This window comes from Monodon monoceros, unplaced genomic scaffold (genome assembly GCF_005190385.1).
Source record: "Monodon monoceros isolate NGI ecotype Baffin Bay Population unplaced genomic scaffold, NGI_Narwhal_1 Super_Scaffold_11, whole genome shotgun sequence".
Lineage (NCBI taxonomy): Eukaryota > Metazoa > Chordata > Mammalia > Artiodactyla > Monodontidae > Monodon > Monodon monoceros.
In genome coordinates, this window is record NW_021703767.1 from 52,409,108 (window position 1) to 52,426,696 (window position 17,589).

General features: G+C 36.5%; 1 protein-coding gene across 2 annotated transcripts in view; it reads left to right on the plus strand.

The window, feature by feature from the left end:
- Positions 1 to 17,589, plus strand: part of ALCAM (activated leukocyte cell adhesion molecule) — a 201,369-nt gene that overhangs the window by 124,978 nt on the left and 58,802 nt on the right. For both annotated transcript variants that reach the window (XM_029214020.1, XM_029214019.1), the window contains exon 2: positions 17,241 to 17,341. In XM_029214020.1, coding sequence (XP_029069853.1) covers positions 17,241 to 17,341 — 101 coding nt within the window. The remainder of the gene's footprint in view (positions 1 to 17,240; positions 17,342 to 17,589) is intronic.

The window sequence follows — 17,589 nt, forward strand, 5'->3', positions numbered from 1 at the left end:
CAAGCTGTAGGGTTTTTCTTTTTTTCACTACATCTCTATTGCGATCTGAATTTTCTGGAATCCAATAGTCTACTGATGCTGGAGGGTCAATATAGTTATATTCTAATTTCAGTCATGTGTTAGGATCTTCTGAGAAGCAGATACTATACCAGAATGGATTAACATGCCAGGATTGTATTAGGGGAAACATCAGTGTGAGAAAACAATGGAGGAGGAGCTAGTGGGCTGGAAGAAATGTCAGATGGCATTATAAATCTTTTCAAAGGAAAAGGGGGACTTCCCTGGCGGTCCAATGTTTAAGACTCTGCTCTTCTACTGCAGGGAGCGCGGGTTCGATCCCTGGTCGAGGAACTAAGATCCTGCATATTGCATGGTGCAGCCCCCCCAAAAAATGGTCAAAGGAAAAGAGAAAGTGATGGAAGGTTGGATGGACACGTCCCAGACTGTCCTGAAGCCTAAAGAAGGTTTGGCAGGGAGTCCTTGAGCCATAGCCAGCCCTCAGGGAAGAACCTTGTCTGCCTTAGTATCCCTGCTGTGCTCAGTCCTGAGCTGGGAACAACTCCTGGAAAGTGTGGCCTCAAAACAAACTTGGTGATGGATTAGAGCGCAGCAGTTGGGGTCCTTGGTAAGTTACATTCCCAGCATTTGGGGGGTCTGTGAGGTGCATTTTAATGTCCATCACGCTTCACAAACATTTTTTTGCTTGAATAATAAAGAGAAAGCATTTATTTAGTTGATGCTTATATAAGAATATGAAGATGTGAAACAGGCAGGTGAGATATGATGCAAACCTTAACAAGCACAGAAAACCAACTGAATGCAGAAGAGCCATTTTCCTGCTGTAAGAACTTGTTCTCCCTTTCTAGATGTTTTTTTTGTTGTTGTTGCTTTTTGGTTTTTATTTTTTGCCACTTTGTCCATGATGGCTAGTCTTCCAGAAATCCTGCAGATTATTAAACCATTTCCTAAATCAGAGCAAAGATATGGCACATTTTAAAGTTACGATGGGCCTCTGAGGGTGTAAGACAAAGTGTTCAGCAAGTTAAAATCTTTGGGAGTAAGGGAGAGTTTCAAAGCTAGAGGCATATTCAGGTCCAGATCTTAAAAGATCTTTAAAAGCATTCCTCCATTCTGACATCCTTAGAAATGATAAAACTACCTTTCAATACAGCTTCCTATATTTCTTATTCCTACTCACTGCCTTCCTAAATTATCTTGTTCTCCTTCCCACTTTTCCTCCCACTCATCAATTAAAAATAATGACTGCCAGGGAAAGTGGCATCTATGAAAAGTTAATATTAATAGATGACAGTATTGTCTAAGTTCATGCATTTCAGAGCAACACCATTGAGTTCCCACTGTGGACAAGCTACAATGGGTACCGGTTTCTATGCTTACCTGGTCCTTGAGGCAACACAAAATCTCTTAAGGCTGGAAGATTATTTCATTTTCATATAAGAGGTTATTCTGTTTCCTGTTATGCAACTATTTGTTTTACTTTTAAATTTTTTAAGGAAAAGTTTATCTTTCCTGTGTTCTTAATCTCTTTCAAAAATTATATTGGACGAATGTTTCTATTTCTCCTTCCCCCTCAGAACTAGAAAACTAGATTTCATAGTAAGCTGAGTTTAGTTCTTAAAAAAGGGAAAATGCCATAGAAAGCCATCATTTTCTTCCTATGACCTTAACTTATATTACAACCCCTGTGGGGAGTTGTCAATTAAAAGCCTGGAATTTCACAAATCTAAGTCTTGGAAATCAGCCAGCAATCTGCACCAAATATGTGGGAAAACCTACTAAATCGCTTTTTAACCTTTATTACTTACTATGTTTTATTGTACAAATCTATATCCTCAGGAGACATAGGCAATGCTAATTGGGATTCGTGTGAAGGAAAGACCAAAAAGCTATTTCAACCCATGTAAACATTTTTTGGTACCTAGTTAAATACCTAACGGGGAATATTCCGGAAGCAGGCATACTGGACAAGATCACTCAACCAATTCAGAAGTAAGAGTTTACTACTCTGCTCATTGAGGAGCCCTGACAATTTATTTGCTATCCCCGGTAATTCACTACCTCAATTATAAGATAAAATTCTCTAATGCTGTTGATTACTTTAAATGCTAAAGCAATACAATTTAGCACAAGCTGTTATTAACAGAAGCTCTCTGTGAAAACAATGATGATCTTATTGGCTAAAAATCTTTGTGATATATTTTTTCTAAGGCATTTTGAGGAATATCAAAGCTATTAGGAATTTGTTGTTTGGGGGTTGGGGAGTGTTTTCAAGGACATCTTTGATTATCTCAAATCAAGAGGTCTTTTCGTTGTCATGGCATTAAATTATTTGCAGAAAACAAATTTAATAATGTCACAATAACTATGAACTCTTTCTGAAGACAGGCTCTAGCTAAATTCCAAAAAGTTTCCATTAGTTCAGATGATGCAGTTAAAAGTCATTTGTGAATCGTTGCGCCTGCTTTCCTGTTGATAGTGTTTTCATGAATACAGTACAGCTATTGTCTTTGCTAAAATAATTAAATCATATTCACAATTTCAGTACAACTTCTGTGGCAAAATGCAGGGGAAAATGTAATTTTTCACCATTCAAATAGAACTGATACTCTTAATTAAATGTGGAGCATAAATGTATTCATCTTTCCTTTGCAGTATTTTAACCTGGGGGAGTATTCAAATATGGGTTCCTTCTACCTACCTCTTTGGTTAAGCTGGTTCCAAATGATCCAGGTTCCTCAGGATCTGGTTAGAGACAATGCAAGAACTAATCAAGAAATTGAATTGGGGGAGAGAAACAAAAGGAAAATAATATTTTACTGATTCTTTTCATTGTATCAATTGTCTGAGTGGACTCTCCTTAAAGACACAGCATCAAGTCCTAGATAATTAGGAGAGAAGCATGATAGCAGAAAAGAGTCAACTTTGTGCACTTCAAGTTACATAAATTATTAATACATAAATGTTTTTAATTTTTACAATGAGTAAACTGTAGAATATAAAGGAAAATATGTTTAAACATTCTCTTGTTTAGTCTCCTTCACTATGAAAATCTATTTTAAAATAAAATGTAGAATACTGTTCTTTTCATATACAAATTTGAAATTTCTGGTTCAGTGTAGTCTCCCTGCCCCACCCCCTGCCACACACACACACAGAGCATGAAGTGTTTTTATTTGAGTTTATCCCTAAGAAAAGACCAGTGTCTTGGCTTGTTGACAGAGACCCCATAGCCCAGTCAAAAACTCATCACTGAGGAATGAGGACTTGGTGACACAGAGCTCCCCTGTGGGACAAATTTTTGGAAATCCCAGTCTCATCCTCAGAACAAGGAATGTGAGGAGAGTTGCCAAAGAAACCCTAAATCCTGATGCTTTTAGTGACATTTCAAATGTAAATCTAGATCAGTGCACTATTTTGCATTTACGTTATATTCCATTAAAAATATTTTTAAAGCAAAAATAGCTTTTTGGCAGGGAACAATGTTAAGGTATTGATTTTTAATCACCACAGTGCCACCCCTCCCCACCATCCTGGATTCCTTAGAATTTCGAAGAATAGTATATGGTTTTCTGGAATGTTAAATGCAGACTAAAGAATATGGGCCGTGAGAATATGATCTGATAGAGTTCCTTTCAGTGTACTGCAGTGGGACTTTATTTTATGCATTATTATTGAGCACCTGCAACCTTCATGGTGCTGCAGTGAATTTCAAAATGAGCGAAATGTAGGCTTTTCCTTCAAATAGGTTGCAACATAGTGGATAAATTAAACTGATAATTTCCCTCTTTTTGGAAAGAAATTAAATTTTAAAATACATGAATAAATATAAATGTCTAGAATTTAAGCTCCATGAGAGCAGGGATTTTTTCCTTTTATCAATTTGGATAGCCCACCCTAGAACAGCACTAGGCACAAAGTGGGCACTCAGTAGCCAACGAATGAATGATAAAAAATTATAAACACTGAAATATATATAGAAAAAAGGAAACAATGTATTTGGCTCTCATTTCTCTTCAGTGGGTTTGTGTAGAGCATTGTGTGGATACACACTCTAGTTTATATTTTTGCAGTAATGAACATTTAGGTTCCTCCAGTTTTTTAGTATTCAAATTAATGCCGTTATCTTTATATACAGTCCTGCACTTGTGCAGAAACTAATTGTAGGATAGAGTCTCAGTGGTAGAATTACTGGATCAAAGGGTATTAACATTTTAAAATTTGATAGATACCATCAAATTGTACTTCCACAACTTCTCTTCAATTTAGAATGAAACTTAAACATTTTATGTTTTAATTCAAGGTTACCTTTGACAACCTGATGAAAGCTTTGAATTCTCTTTCTTTAAAAACAGATGTTTCAGTGTACAACAATTTGGGAGTTTTTAAAATAACTTAGAGCGTTCATAGATGCCCTAATGTCCATTCATGGATCCTAAGTTAAGAAATTCTAACAAGCACAGTAAAATCTGTACATTTGCTGATGTAAAATTCACGAGGCATTTCTCAAAAAATAAAAATAAGGGTCCACAAATTAAATCATTTCTGTTACTTTTAAATCATCTCTAAATAAAGTTTTTGCTTATAATTTAAAAGTGACCCCAGGGTTTCCCTGGTGGCGCAGTGGTTGAGAGTCCGCCTGCCGATGCAGGGGACATGGTTTCGTGCCCCCGTCTGGGAAGATCCCACATGCCGCGGAGCGGCTGGGCCCGTGAGCCATGGCCGCTGAGCCTGCGCGTCCGGAGCCTGTGCTCCGCAATGGGAAAGGCCACAGTGAGAGGCCTGCGTACCTCAAAAAAAAAAAAAGTGACCCCAAATGGAATCCAATGCTAGTGTTGATGATGAAAGTAAAGAAAAAGTAAAAAGGTGTTACAGTTTATTGCATTTTATTAGGAAAATTTTATGTGCATTTATGAATTTGGGAAAACTGCCAGTCTTAGGACATGTTCCTTATGAAGATAAAAGATCTAATCTGTAGAAATTTCTATAATAAAAAATGGAAAACTACCAATGGCATTTTTCACAGAACTAGAACAAAAAAATTCACAATTTGTATGGAAACACAAAAGACCCCGAATAGCCGCAGCAATCTTGAGAAAAAAAAACGGAGCTGGAGGAATCAGGCTCCCTGACTTCAGACTATACTACAAAGCTACAGTAATCAAGACAGTCTGGTACTGGCACAAAAACAGAAATATAGACCAATGGAACAGGATAGAAAGCCCAGAGATAAACCGATGCACATATGGTCACCTTATTTTTGATAAAGGAGGCAAGAATATACAATGGAAAAAACACAGCCTCTTCAATAAGTGGTGCTGGGAAAACTGGACAGCTTCATGTAAAAGAATGAAATTAGAACACTCCCTAACGCCATACACAAAAATAAACTCAAAATGGATTAAAGACCTAAATGTAAGGCCAGAAACTATCAAACTCTTAGAGGAAAACATAGGCAGAACACTCTATGACATAAATCACAGCAAGATCCTTTTTGACCCACCTCCTAGAGAAATGGAAATAAAAACAAAAATAAATGGGACCTAATGAAACTTAAAAGCTTTTGCACAGCAAAGGAAACCATAAACAAGACCAAAAGACAACTCTCAGAATGGGAGAAAATATTTGCAAATGAAGCAACTGACAAAGGATTAATCTCCAAAGTTTACAAGCAGCTCATGCAGCTCAATATCAAAAAAACAAACCACCCAATCCAAAAATGGGCAGAAGACCTAAATAGGCATCTCTCCAAAGAAGAAATACACATTGCCAACAAACACATGAAAGAATGCTCAACATCACTAATCACTAGAGAAATACAAATCAAAACCACAATGAGATATCACCTGACACCAGTCAGAATGGCCATCATCAAAAAATCTAGAAACAATAAATGCTGGAGAGGGTGTGGAGAAAAGGGAACCCTCTTGCACTGTTGGTGGGAATGTAAGTTGATAGAGCCACTATGGAGAACAGTATGGAGGTTCCTTAAAAAACTACAAATAGAACTACCATACGACCCAGCAATCCCACTACTGGGCATATACCCTGAGAAAACCATAATTCAAAAAGAGTCATGTACCACAGTGTTCATTGCAGCTCTATTTACAATAGCCTGGACATGCAGCCTAAGTGTCTATATTGACAGATGAATGGATAAAAAAGATGTGCACACATATACAATGGAATATTACTCAGCCATAAAAAGAAACGAAATTGAGTTACTTGTAGTGAAGTGGATAGAACTAGAGTCTGTCCTACAGAGTGAAGTAAGTCAGAAAGAGGAAAACAAATACCATATGCTAACACATATATATGGAATCTAAAAAATGGTTCTAAAGAACCTAGGGGCAGGACAGGAATAAAGACGCAGACATAGAGAATGGACTTGACATGGGGAAGGGGAAGGGGAAGTTGGGACGAAGTGAGAGAGTGGCATGGACATATATACACTACCAAATGTAAAATAGGTAGCTAGTGGGAAGCAGCCGCATAGCACAGGGAGATCAGCTCAGTGCTTTGTGACCACCTGGAGGGGTGGGATAGGGAGGGTGGGAGGGGGATGCAAGAGGGAGGAGATATGGGGATATATGTATATGTATAGCTAATTCACTTTGTTAAAAAGCAGAAACTAACACACCATTGTAAAGCAATTATACTCCAATAAAGATGTTAAAAAAAAAAAAATGGAGTTTGCCGTAAGAGAGAAAACCAAGTATCACTCAGTGCCTCTGCCTGGTTGGTCCCTGGCTATGACTGACTGGTGAAGTAGTTCTCATCTTCCCATTTATAGAAGTTCAGTGTTCAGAGCAGATGAAATTTCCTCCAAGAATCCTAAACCAATACCCTCAAGCTTTTTGCTCTGATTCCCTTCTCTGCTTTGCCATACCACTTTCTCTACCTAATAAGCAGCTCATACAAATTCCATCATGTTCCTTCAGGAGTAGGCCTCAGTATCTTATTTATATATTTCTCTCACAAAGAACATCTAGCACTCTGCCTATAATAGGTGTTCAGTAAATACTTGATGCATGTTTGAATGTATGAATAGATGATTTTTGAGATAGGCCTTGAAGGATATGTAGGAATTGAGCCAGAGCAGATGGTCCCAAGGAACAGTGATAAAAAATGAAGCAGAAATGGGGTAAAGCCTAAACTAATTGAGAAGAATTGTAACTTATCCAGCCTCATAGATCATTCTATGCTTAGAGTATAATGCGGCATGTGGTAAATTGAGAAGATAATTTTCAGCACAGCAAATACTGGTACTGTATTTTAAAAGTTGTATTGTTTTTATAGATCTCCCTTCTATGGCATAATATGGATTATTACATTGACCTATACATCACTAAAAAAGATAAATATTTTGAGCACTTCCAAGTAACATGCCAAACTTGGAAGTAATATAAAGAACACATATCTTAAAACATATTCCTGAGTACTAGCAATAATAATTTGGTAAGATGTTTTTTTCCATCGAAATGTTATTCCACAGTGGAATAACATTTATCTAAAAGATATAATATAATGCATTTATAAAATTATAGGAACTGATGAGAGAAAGAGAAAAGAAGAATTACTCTTTTTCTTATATGTAGGCATTACACAATTATACCTACATTATAATATATAACACTTGTGAAAGGCAAGGTAGAAAGTAAAGTTTGAACAAATGTATTCCTACCTCTGATTCAGCAAAAACCCAACTTGACCCCCAAGTACCCAAGTTTATAAAGAGAAATTGAAAATGAAAAAGGGGATAGAGGGGCTTTCCAGGTGGCGCAGTGGTTGAGAGTCTGCCTGCCGATGCAGGGGACACGGGTTCGTGCCCCAGTCCGGGAAGATCCCACATGTCGCGGAGCGGCTGGGCCCGTGAGCCATGGCCGCTGAGCCTGTGCGTGTGGAGCCTGTGCTCCACAATGGGAGAGGCCACAACAGTGAGAGGCCCGCGTAACACACACACAAAAAAGGGGGGGGGGGAATAGAATAACTGTTTTCAGTATTTCTCAAAATGACATTCGATTCCCTCAGATGTCTTCTCCCACCTGCCATGCAGTCCAAGTTACTTGGGAATTATAGACCCTTGTACCACACACACGCACACAGACAAACACAAACAAATCTTACTTGTTATATATTACACGACCTTGACAAAAATTTTAAGCTCTTGTTTCATATAATAAATTTATGGGAGGAATTATGAGATAAGATAACTTTGTGTCATTGAATCATAAAATAAGGTTTGGAAGACTCTTTAAAGGCATCAGCTTTATTCTCTATCAGTAGAACTATGATATTTTATCATATCAAATAAAATATATATGATATGTACACTTTAGAAAGCATATATAGTAGGTATAATTTGTGCTTGATTATAGTATATGAAGTAGATTTGCTAAAACAGTATATTTTTTGTAATTTCTTGGATTGGATTGGATCCCAATATTTCAAAGTTAGAAATCAATCCTCCTATTATAGTTTAATATAATATGTTTCTGTGAGGAAAACAAATTTGATAATAACCAATGTTACTATGTGCCATTGCTTCCTCCATCCCTTCATTCATATTCAGTGATTATTTAGTCCTACACTAAGATTCTATTTTACAACAATGATCCCTTTATTGGAAACCACAGTTTTATTAAATGAGTGAAGGTCTAAATCAGTAGTTCTCAACTAGATGGGATTTCAGGGGGCAGTTTTTCCTCCCAGGGGATATTTGTCATGTCTGAGGATTTTCTTGTTGTCATAATGAGGAGAAGGTGCTACTGGCATCCAATGGGCAGAGACAGGGATATTGCTAAACGTACATAGGACAGTGCCCCACAATCAAGATTTATTCAGCCCAAAATGTCAATAGTAATGAGACTGAGAAACACTACATGTTTTAATTAGAGTTGTACATATCTTAATTCATTAATAAAGCAAACAAGGACACTAGCATGTTTATCTGTCAAAATCAGCCAAATAAATATGAACGTAATTTCTAAGGATAACTCTCATTTTTACCCACTTCCTCCCCAACAATTCATTTGCACAAATATATCTCTAAAATTTCTGTAGAACTGGAATTTAGTTTTTATTTTGTAAGCGCTGAGCCAATTATAATGTGATTAACCCTTCTATGGCACCTAACAGGGATACAGAGCTAAAAAGAGAAAAAGCTTTCAAGGATGATGATGCTTGTATTAGTGCAATAAAAAATAATTAACCATGCTAAATTACAGCATGTAAAGTAGACTCTGATGAACTCTGGTCCTATATTATTATATATTATTTGCTGTACTTCTGCTTGAAACGTGGTAGCAGATTCTGATGTTTAAGTGACCTCAACTCAAATGTCTAGTTGTCAGCAATGCAAAGAGAATGATTACTCTGACCTTGATAGTCCTTAAGAATTACTTTATACAGAAAAAGGAATTCTCATCAATATTGCCAAAATTATTACAGTTTTATTATTTTAATTAGAAATATAAAGTGTTCACCTAACTTCAAAAGGTTGCCAGTCTGTTTCAGTGCCTCTTTAAATTATTTGCAATGTAAAATGTGTAACAATAATTATCTTGTACTTTATGATCACTTGCCTGAGAATTCTACGTGTGAGAATTATTTGGTCAAGAGATTTTTCTTATGCTGTGCTTATCTCATTTTATTCCCACTGAATTCTCCTATATAGCCTTTCTAGGTTCTATTGTTCTTTATCTTTAGCTAATAACTCTTCATAAGAATCATTAAATTATTACACACTGCTTCTCAAATATAACACGTATTTTTTTTAAAACATCTTTATTGGAGTATAGTTGCTTTACAATGTTGTGTTAGCTTCTGATGTGTAACAAAGTGAATCAGCTATATGTATACATATATCCCCATGTGCCCTCCCTCTTGCATCTCCCTCCCCCACTCCCTATCCCACCCCTCTAGGTGGTCACAAAGCACCTAGCTCATATCTCTGTGCTATGCAGCTACTTCCCACTAGCTATCTATTTTACAGGGCACGGGGAAGGGGAAGCTGCGACAAAGTGAGAGAGTAGCATTGACATATATACACTACCAAACATATTTATGTTTTACTTTATGTCAGGACATTTTGATAGCAACAGTGATAATAATTCATAACACTATGTTAAAATTTTAAAACACATTTAATACAAAAGGTGATTTAGCCCAGGTTAAAGTATCTTATGACATACAATATACACATAGACATAACATGTATAGCACAGAAATACACACCCTTGTGCACACACACATTTCCTTCTATATTTTATATTTTGCCTCTTTGAGGAAGGACATCATAGGCATTCTGTATTTGCAATTGTATCCAATAATCTCTATGCTACAAAACCATGAATAATTTAACCAACTGATATTACAGGGAGAGAATTGCACGGGAATTCTAGTAGGTTAAATTTAATTCAGACTTGGCAATTCAAAGATAAAAATCTCTTGCTTCTATGAAAAGTATAAACAGAATTATTTGTGTTGACAGGTGCTTTGGGTCTCCCTGGCACTTCCTCTCAAAGACTGAGACGTCGCTAGAAACCAGGATGCTAATTCATCACCAAATCACAGTAGTCTTTGTAGCTACTTTATCCCTAGGGGGTTAGAGATATTAGCCCTCCCACATGTGTAAGCCTTACTCTTTCTATTAGATGAACCTGGAGCCCTTATACTCTTACCTGAAGAGGAAAGTTGATGATTATAACAAACTTGAAAATTATTTCTAAAATCATCATGACTGTGGCTCCTAATGCCACAAGTGATAATGCAAATGATTATCCTGCATTCTGCCCTCAGTCTGTGGACCAGGGCTTCTATCTGTAACTATTGCCTTTTTACCCACTGCCCTCATTCTTGTCAGATCTCTTATTTCCCTTGCATTTGCTGTGCTCTGAAGAGTCCTGTCCTGGATAATTTTGGATATCGAGCTGTCACTACAAGACCCAATCCATGAATTTTCAAATATTTTTTAAAAACAACTCTTTGCTTTGTGCTCATCACAAGTAAGGAAAAAGTCACTTCTTAGTGTCATTTGCAGATCACATAGCACAAACAATCCTTAATTTCTCTTGAAAGGGAAGGGAGAAATGCCCTCTCCTGTAGTTTAATCCGTAAACTCGTAAGAATGTTGGCTTTGTGTTTGTTTCTCTTCAAGTAAGAGAGGGCCATCCAAGCCCGAATCCATGTTCCTTACACATCGAAGACAGTGTATGACAGACTTTGCAGTATTTGGTAGGAAAAAGAATTCTCAAAGTTCCAGTGTGGTCAACTCCTCCCTGGTTTTTAAAGATGCTAATTTGATAACCAAAATGGAAAGGATGGCACAAGATTCAAATGAAAACTCATCTTATTAGATGTCCAGTAAATGCCAGACATTGTCCCTGGGATACAGTGATTAAAAATATATGGTTCTAAATTTTTAGAAATGCACAGCCTTCTGAGACTGACCCAGGAAGAAATAGAAAATACAAACAGACCAATTGCAAGCACTGAAATGAAACTGTGATTAAAAATCTTCCAACAAACAAAAGCCCAGGACCAGATGGCTTCACAGGTGAATTCTATCAAACATTTAGAGAAGAGCTATCCTTCTCAAACTCTTCCAAAATATAGCAGAGGGAGGAACACTCCCAAGCTCATTCTACGAGGCCACCATCACCCTGATACCAAAACCAGACAAGGATGTCACAAAGAAAGAAAACTACAGGCCAATATCACTGATGAACATAGATGCAAAAATCCTCAAAAAAATACTAGCAGACAGAATCCAACAGCACATTCAAAGGATCATACACTATGATCAAGTGGGGTTTATCCCAGGGATGCAAGGCTTCTTCAATATACGCAAATCAATCAATGTGATACACCATATTAACAGATTGAAGGAGAAAAACCCATACAATCATCTCAATCGATGCAGAGAAAGCTTTTGACAAAATTCAACACCCATTTATGATAAAAACCCTGCAGAAAGTAGGCATAGAGGGAACTTTCCTCAACATAATAAAGGCCATATATGACAAACCCACAGCCAACATCATCCTCAATGGTGAAAAACTGAAAGCATTTCCACGAAGATCAGGAACAAGACAAGGTTGCCCACTCTCACCACTATTATTCAGCATAGTTTTGGAAGTTTTAGCCACAGCAATCAGAGAAGAAAAAGAAATAAAAGGAATCCAAATCAGAAAAGAAGAAGTAAAGCTGTCACTGTTTGCAGATGACATGATACTATACATAGAGAATCCTAAAGATGCTACCAGAAAACTACTAGAGCTAATTAATGAATTTGGTAAAGTAGCCCGATACAAAATTAATGCACAGAAATCTCTTGCATTCCTATACACTAATGATGAAAAATCTGAAAGTAAAATTAAGAAAACACTCCCATTTAACATTGCAACAAAAAGAATAAAGTATCTAGGAATAAACCTACCTAAGAAGACAAAAGACCTGTATGCAGAAAATTATAAGACACTGATGAGAGAAATTAAAGATGATACAAATAGATGGAGAGATATATCATGTTCTTGGATTAGAAGAATCAGCATTGTGAAAATGACTCTACTACCCAAAGCAATCTACAGATTCAATGCAATCCCTATCAAACTACCACCAGCATTTTTCACAGAACTAGAACAAAAAATTTCACAATTTGTATGGAAACACAAAAGACCCCAAATAGCCAAAGCAATCTTGAGAAAGAAAAATGGAGCTGGAGGAATCAGGCTCCCTGACTTCAGACTATACTACAAAGCTACAGTAATCAAGACAGTCTGGTACTGGCACAAAAACAGAAATATAGATCAATGGAACAGGATAGAAAGCCCAGAGATAAACCCACGCACATATGGTCACCTTATCTTTGATAAAGGAGGCAAGAATATACAGTGGAGAAAAGACAGCCACTTCAATAAGTGGTGCTGGGAAAACTGGACAGCTACATGTAAAAGTATGAAATTAGAACACTCCCGAACACCATACACAAAAATAAACTAAAACTGGATTAGAGACCTAAATGTAAGACCAGACAGTATAAAACTCTTATAGGAAAACATAAGAAGAACACTCTTTGACATAAATCACAGCAATATCTTTTTTCATTCACCTCCTAGAGTAATGGAAATAAAAACAAAAATAAACAAATGGAACCTAATGAAGCTTCAAAGCTTTTGCACAGCAAAGGAAACCATAAACAAGACCAAAAGACAACCCTCAGAATGGGAGGAAATATTTGTAAATGAAGCAACTGACAAAGGATTAATCTCCAAAATTTACAAGCAGCTCAATATCAAAAAAACAAACAACCCACCCAAAAATGGGCCTAAATAGACATTTATCCAAAGAAGATATACAGATTGCCAACAAACACATGAAAGAAAGCTCAACATCATTAATCATTAGAGAAATGCAAATCAAAACTACAATGAGATATCATCTCACACCAGTCAGAATGGCCATCATCAAAAAATCTAGAAACAATAAATGCTGGAGAGGGTGTGGAGAAAAGGGAACCCTCTTGCACTGTTGGTGGGAATGTAAGTTGATAGAGCCACTATGGAGAACAGTATGGAGGTTCCTTAAAAAACTAAAAATAGAACTACCATACGACCCAGCAATCCCACTACCTGAGAAAACCATAATTCAAAGAGTCATGTACCAAAATGTTCAGTGCGGCTCTATTTACAATAGCCCGGACATGGAAGCAACCTAAGTGTCCATCGGCAGATGAATGGATAAAGCAGATGTGGCACATATATACAATGGAATATTACTCAGCCATAAAAAGAAACGAAATTGAGTTATTTGTAGTGAGGTGGATGGACATAGAGTCTGTCATACAGAGTGAAGTAAGTCAGAAAGAGAAAAACAAATACCATATGCTAACACATATATATGGAATCTAAGAAAAAAAAATGGTCATGAAGAACCTAGGGGCAAGACAGCAATAAAGACACAGACCTCCTAGAGAATGGACTTGAGGATATTGGGAGGGGGAAGGGTAAGTTGTGACAAAGTGAGACAGTGGCATGGACTTATATACGCTACTAAACGTAAAATAGATAGCTAGTGGGAAGCAGCCGCATAGCACAGGGAGATCAGCTTGGTGCTTTGTGACCACCTAGAGGGGTGGGATAGGGAGGGTGGGAGGGAGGGAGACAGGGAGACGCTAGAGGGATGAGATATGGGAACTATGTATAACTTGAAACTAACACACCATTGTAAAGCAATTATACTCCAATAAAGATGTTAAAAAATATATATATATGGTTCTCTTCCTGCTATGATTGTGCTTTCATCATGCTAATACATTATGTACTTGAAATTCATACAGCTTTAAAATCAATTATAAAATTTTTAAATCAATTATAAAATATAAAATTATAAAATTTGGTGTATATTAATGTTCTTTAGAGAAGAGGAAAGAAAACTGGTCTGTAAGAAAGAGCAAATCATTACATTTTTCGGAAAAGGAATTTTTTATTTCCCTGTGCCTAGCGAAGGATCCACCTCATTGGTACCTAAGCTGTGTAAACTGTTTTCACTCCTTGACCAACCATGGGCGCAGTGTCAGTTGTCAAAAGAAGGTGTGTTTTTATAATTATAGTAGATAATTAGAGGTGCATGTCTTACCATAATTTAAGAAGAGATTCACATTATCTTAGAGTCATTACATATTCAAGTGTCTTGCTATATATTGATGAAAAAAACAAAATATTAAATCACAAAATGGTTTCCATGGTTTGGCAAACCTGCATGAACAGATCCTAAAATACATGATATAAGTTCCATATTTAATATCCAAAGTATTGTAGAAAACAAGTACTATATTGTGAAATAAAGCAATTTCTTAACTGTCATCACTTTGCCTGTCTGCTACCACATATCTAAATCCTCACAAGTTTTATTTTAACAAGGCTGAAGAGACCTTATAGTCTTATGCTCTTCAATGATTTATAGTAAAAAGGAATTTAAAGTATGGTGGACACTAAACAATTAAACATTATTGATGGAAAAATTGTAATTTTTTTAACATCTTTATTGGAGTATAATTACTTTACAATGGTGTGTTAGTTTCTGCTTTATAACGAAGTGAGTCAGTTATACATATACACATATCCCGTATCTCTTCCCTCTTGTGTCTCCCTCCCTCCCACCCGGTAATTTTTCATTATAAAACAGAATGTAATAAAAATTTTAGTAAAATTTTGTCTCTAATAGCAAGTTAAAAACACATTCTCATGGCTTATACTTTGTATTCTTTATTTTAACAATGTTAAAAATGCTGGAAAGTAGTTGTGCAGTATATTTACATGAAATTTGTGTTCTTTGTAATGCTTTTGTTCACTGGAGCAAAATTGCTTTAGAGGAAAGTAGATTTCTCAATTGACAGAATTTTAAAATAGGAATTTTATTACCTTTTCTTTCTTTACTAAGGTTAATGATTTTTATCCCTATATGAAATTTTTATATGTTGTGGTTGATGGGTAACAGAGAGAGATAGTATCCACTGTATCTTGTTTCTTCAGAAAGTCATAAGATGGTCTTATTCATGTGTTGTAAATTGCCTTAGCTTTGCACTTTAGCACCACCTGGTGGACAAAATATCATTTCTTTTTCTTTTCAGTTTAAAATAAAGTTAGCCCCTTAACACTCTGTATCCAACTATGACATATCTTAACAGGTATTTAATTGTAAATGTATCTAACTTTAAAGATAGTTGTAAACAAAATAAGGTAAAAAGATCTGATATATTTCCTAAGTACTATACAATTGCCAAGTTAAATGCCTATGTTTCTTTAAACTTCATAAATATATACAGATTTGAATAGTATGTTACATACATATGCAAAAATGTGGGTATTGTTGATAATTTAATTATTGATCGTCACATTCTTTTCAGTAAAGAATTAAATAAGACCAGGAAGTTTTCTTTACCTTAGTAGCAAACTATTGCTTAAGTTGGATTGTCTACCCAAAAAGCAGTGTAATCACTTCATGAAGAAATTTCATACTACAAATACTTTTCTTTTTTTTTGGCTGCCACGCAGTTTGCAGGTTCTTTTTTTCTTTTTCTTTTGCAGTACGCGGGCCTCTCACTGTTGTGGCCTTTCCTGTTGCGGAGCACAGGCTCCAGAGCGCAGGCTCAGTGGCCATGGCTCACTGGCCTAGCCACTCCGCGGCATGTGGGATCTTCCCGGACCGGGGCACAAACCCGTGTCCCCTGCAGCGGCAGGCGGACTCTCAACCACTGTGCCACCAGGGGAGCCCCAGTTTGCAGGTTCTTAGTTCCCCGACCAGGGATTGAACCCGCACCCTCAGTAGTGAAAGCGTGGAGTCCTAACCACTGGAGTGCCAGGGAATTCCTTACAAATTCTTATCCTGTTAATATTTTATGTATAATTAAAATGAAAACTAGTATTTTAACCATTAATACTGTAAAGCAGGCCATTTTCATGCTCATTTTGCCACTTATATTTAAGATTCAGTTGTGACCTTATATGTATTAGTTCTTAGTTTTTAATAGTTTTTAAATTTTTCCAAATTTAAGCTTAACAATATTTTCAAATGAAAAACACAAACATATTTAAAGCTAGTTTTGAGAATTTTAAGCATGTTAATCTCTTTGTATAGTCCCACATTTCTATGAAATATAGTGAAGTTTTTTCTTATGAAATATAGTGAAGGTGAAAATAAACCCTCAGATTCCACACTGTTCCTTTGGCATATACTACTTATCTATTCCTCGCTAAACTGAGAGGTTTATAGATTTGAATTATGTGACATTTGAAGCCTTAGTAGCTAAATAAGAGCTGTTGATATTTATAGGAAATATGTTCTAACTACATACTTTGTTGTATGTCATTTAAGATAAAATTATAATACATAACCTTCATTAAGAAATGCATCTTGGGGCTTCCCTGGTGGCGCAGTGGTTGAGAGTCCGCCTGCCAATGCAGGGGACACGGGTTCGTGCCCCGGTCTGGGAAGATCCCACATGCCGCGGAGCAGCTGGGCCCATGAGCCATGGCCGCTGAGCCTGCACGTCCGGAGACTGTGCTCCTCAACGGGAGAGGCCTTTCAACAGTGAGAGGCCCGTGTACCGCAAAAAAAAAAAAAAAAAAAAAAAAAGAAATGCATCTTGAACTGAAGTTATTTACTTTATTTCAAGAAAACATTTAAACTCTTCTCTCTCTTGTGTTCCTGTTTTTCTAAAGGTCTTGGATGGTATACTGTAAACTCAGCATATGGAGATACCATTGTCATGCCTTGCCGACTCAGTGTACCTCAGAATCTCATGTTTGGCAAATGGAAATATGTAAGTGTGACCTACCTTGGACTTGGTTAATTGCCTCTAGTTTTTGAAATAAAATTCCTTCTGTGAGTAGATGTGAATTTCAAGTTAACGTAATGACAATATTCAACTGTGGATATAAATGTAAAAAGGTGAAATTAATGTGTCGAATATTTCAAAAGAATAATCCCTAAGTCTTACATAACAAATGCTATTTTAAAATAAAGCCCATAAACAGGTAATTCTTAGCTCAAATTAGTCTGAAAGATTCA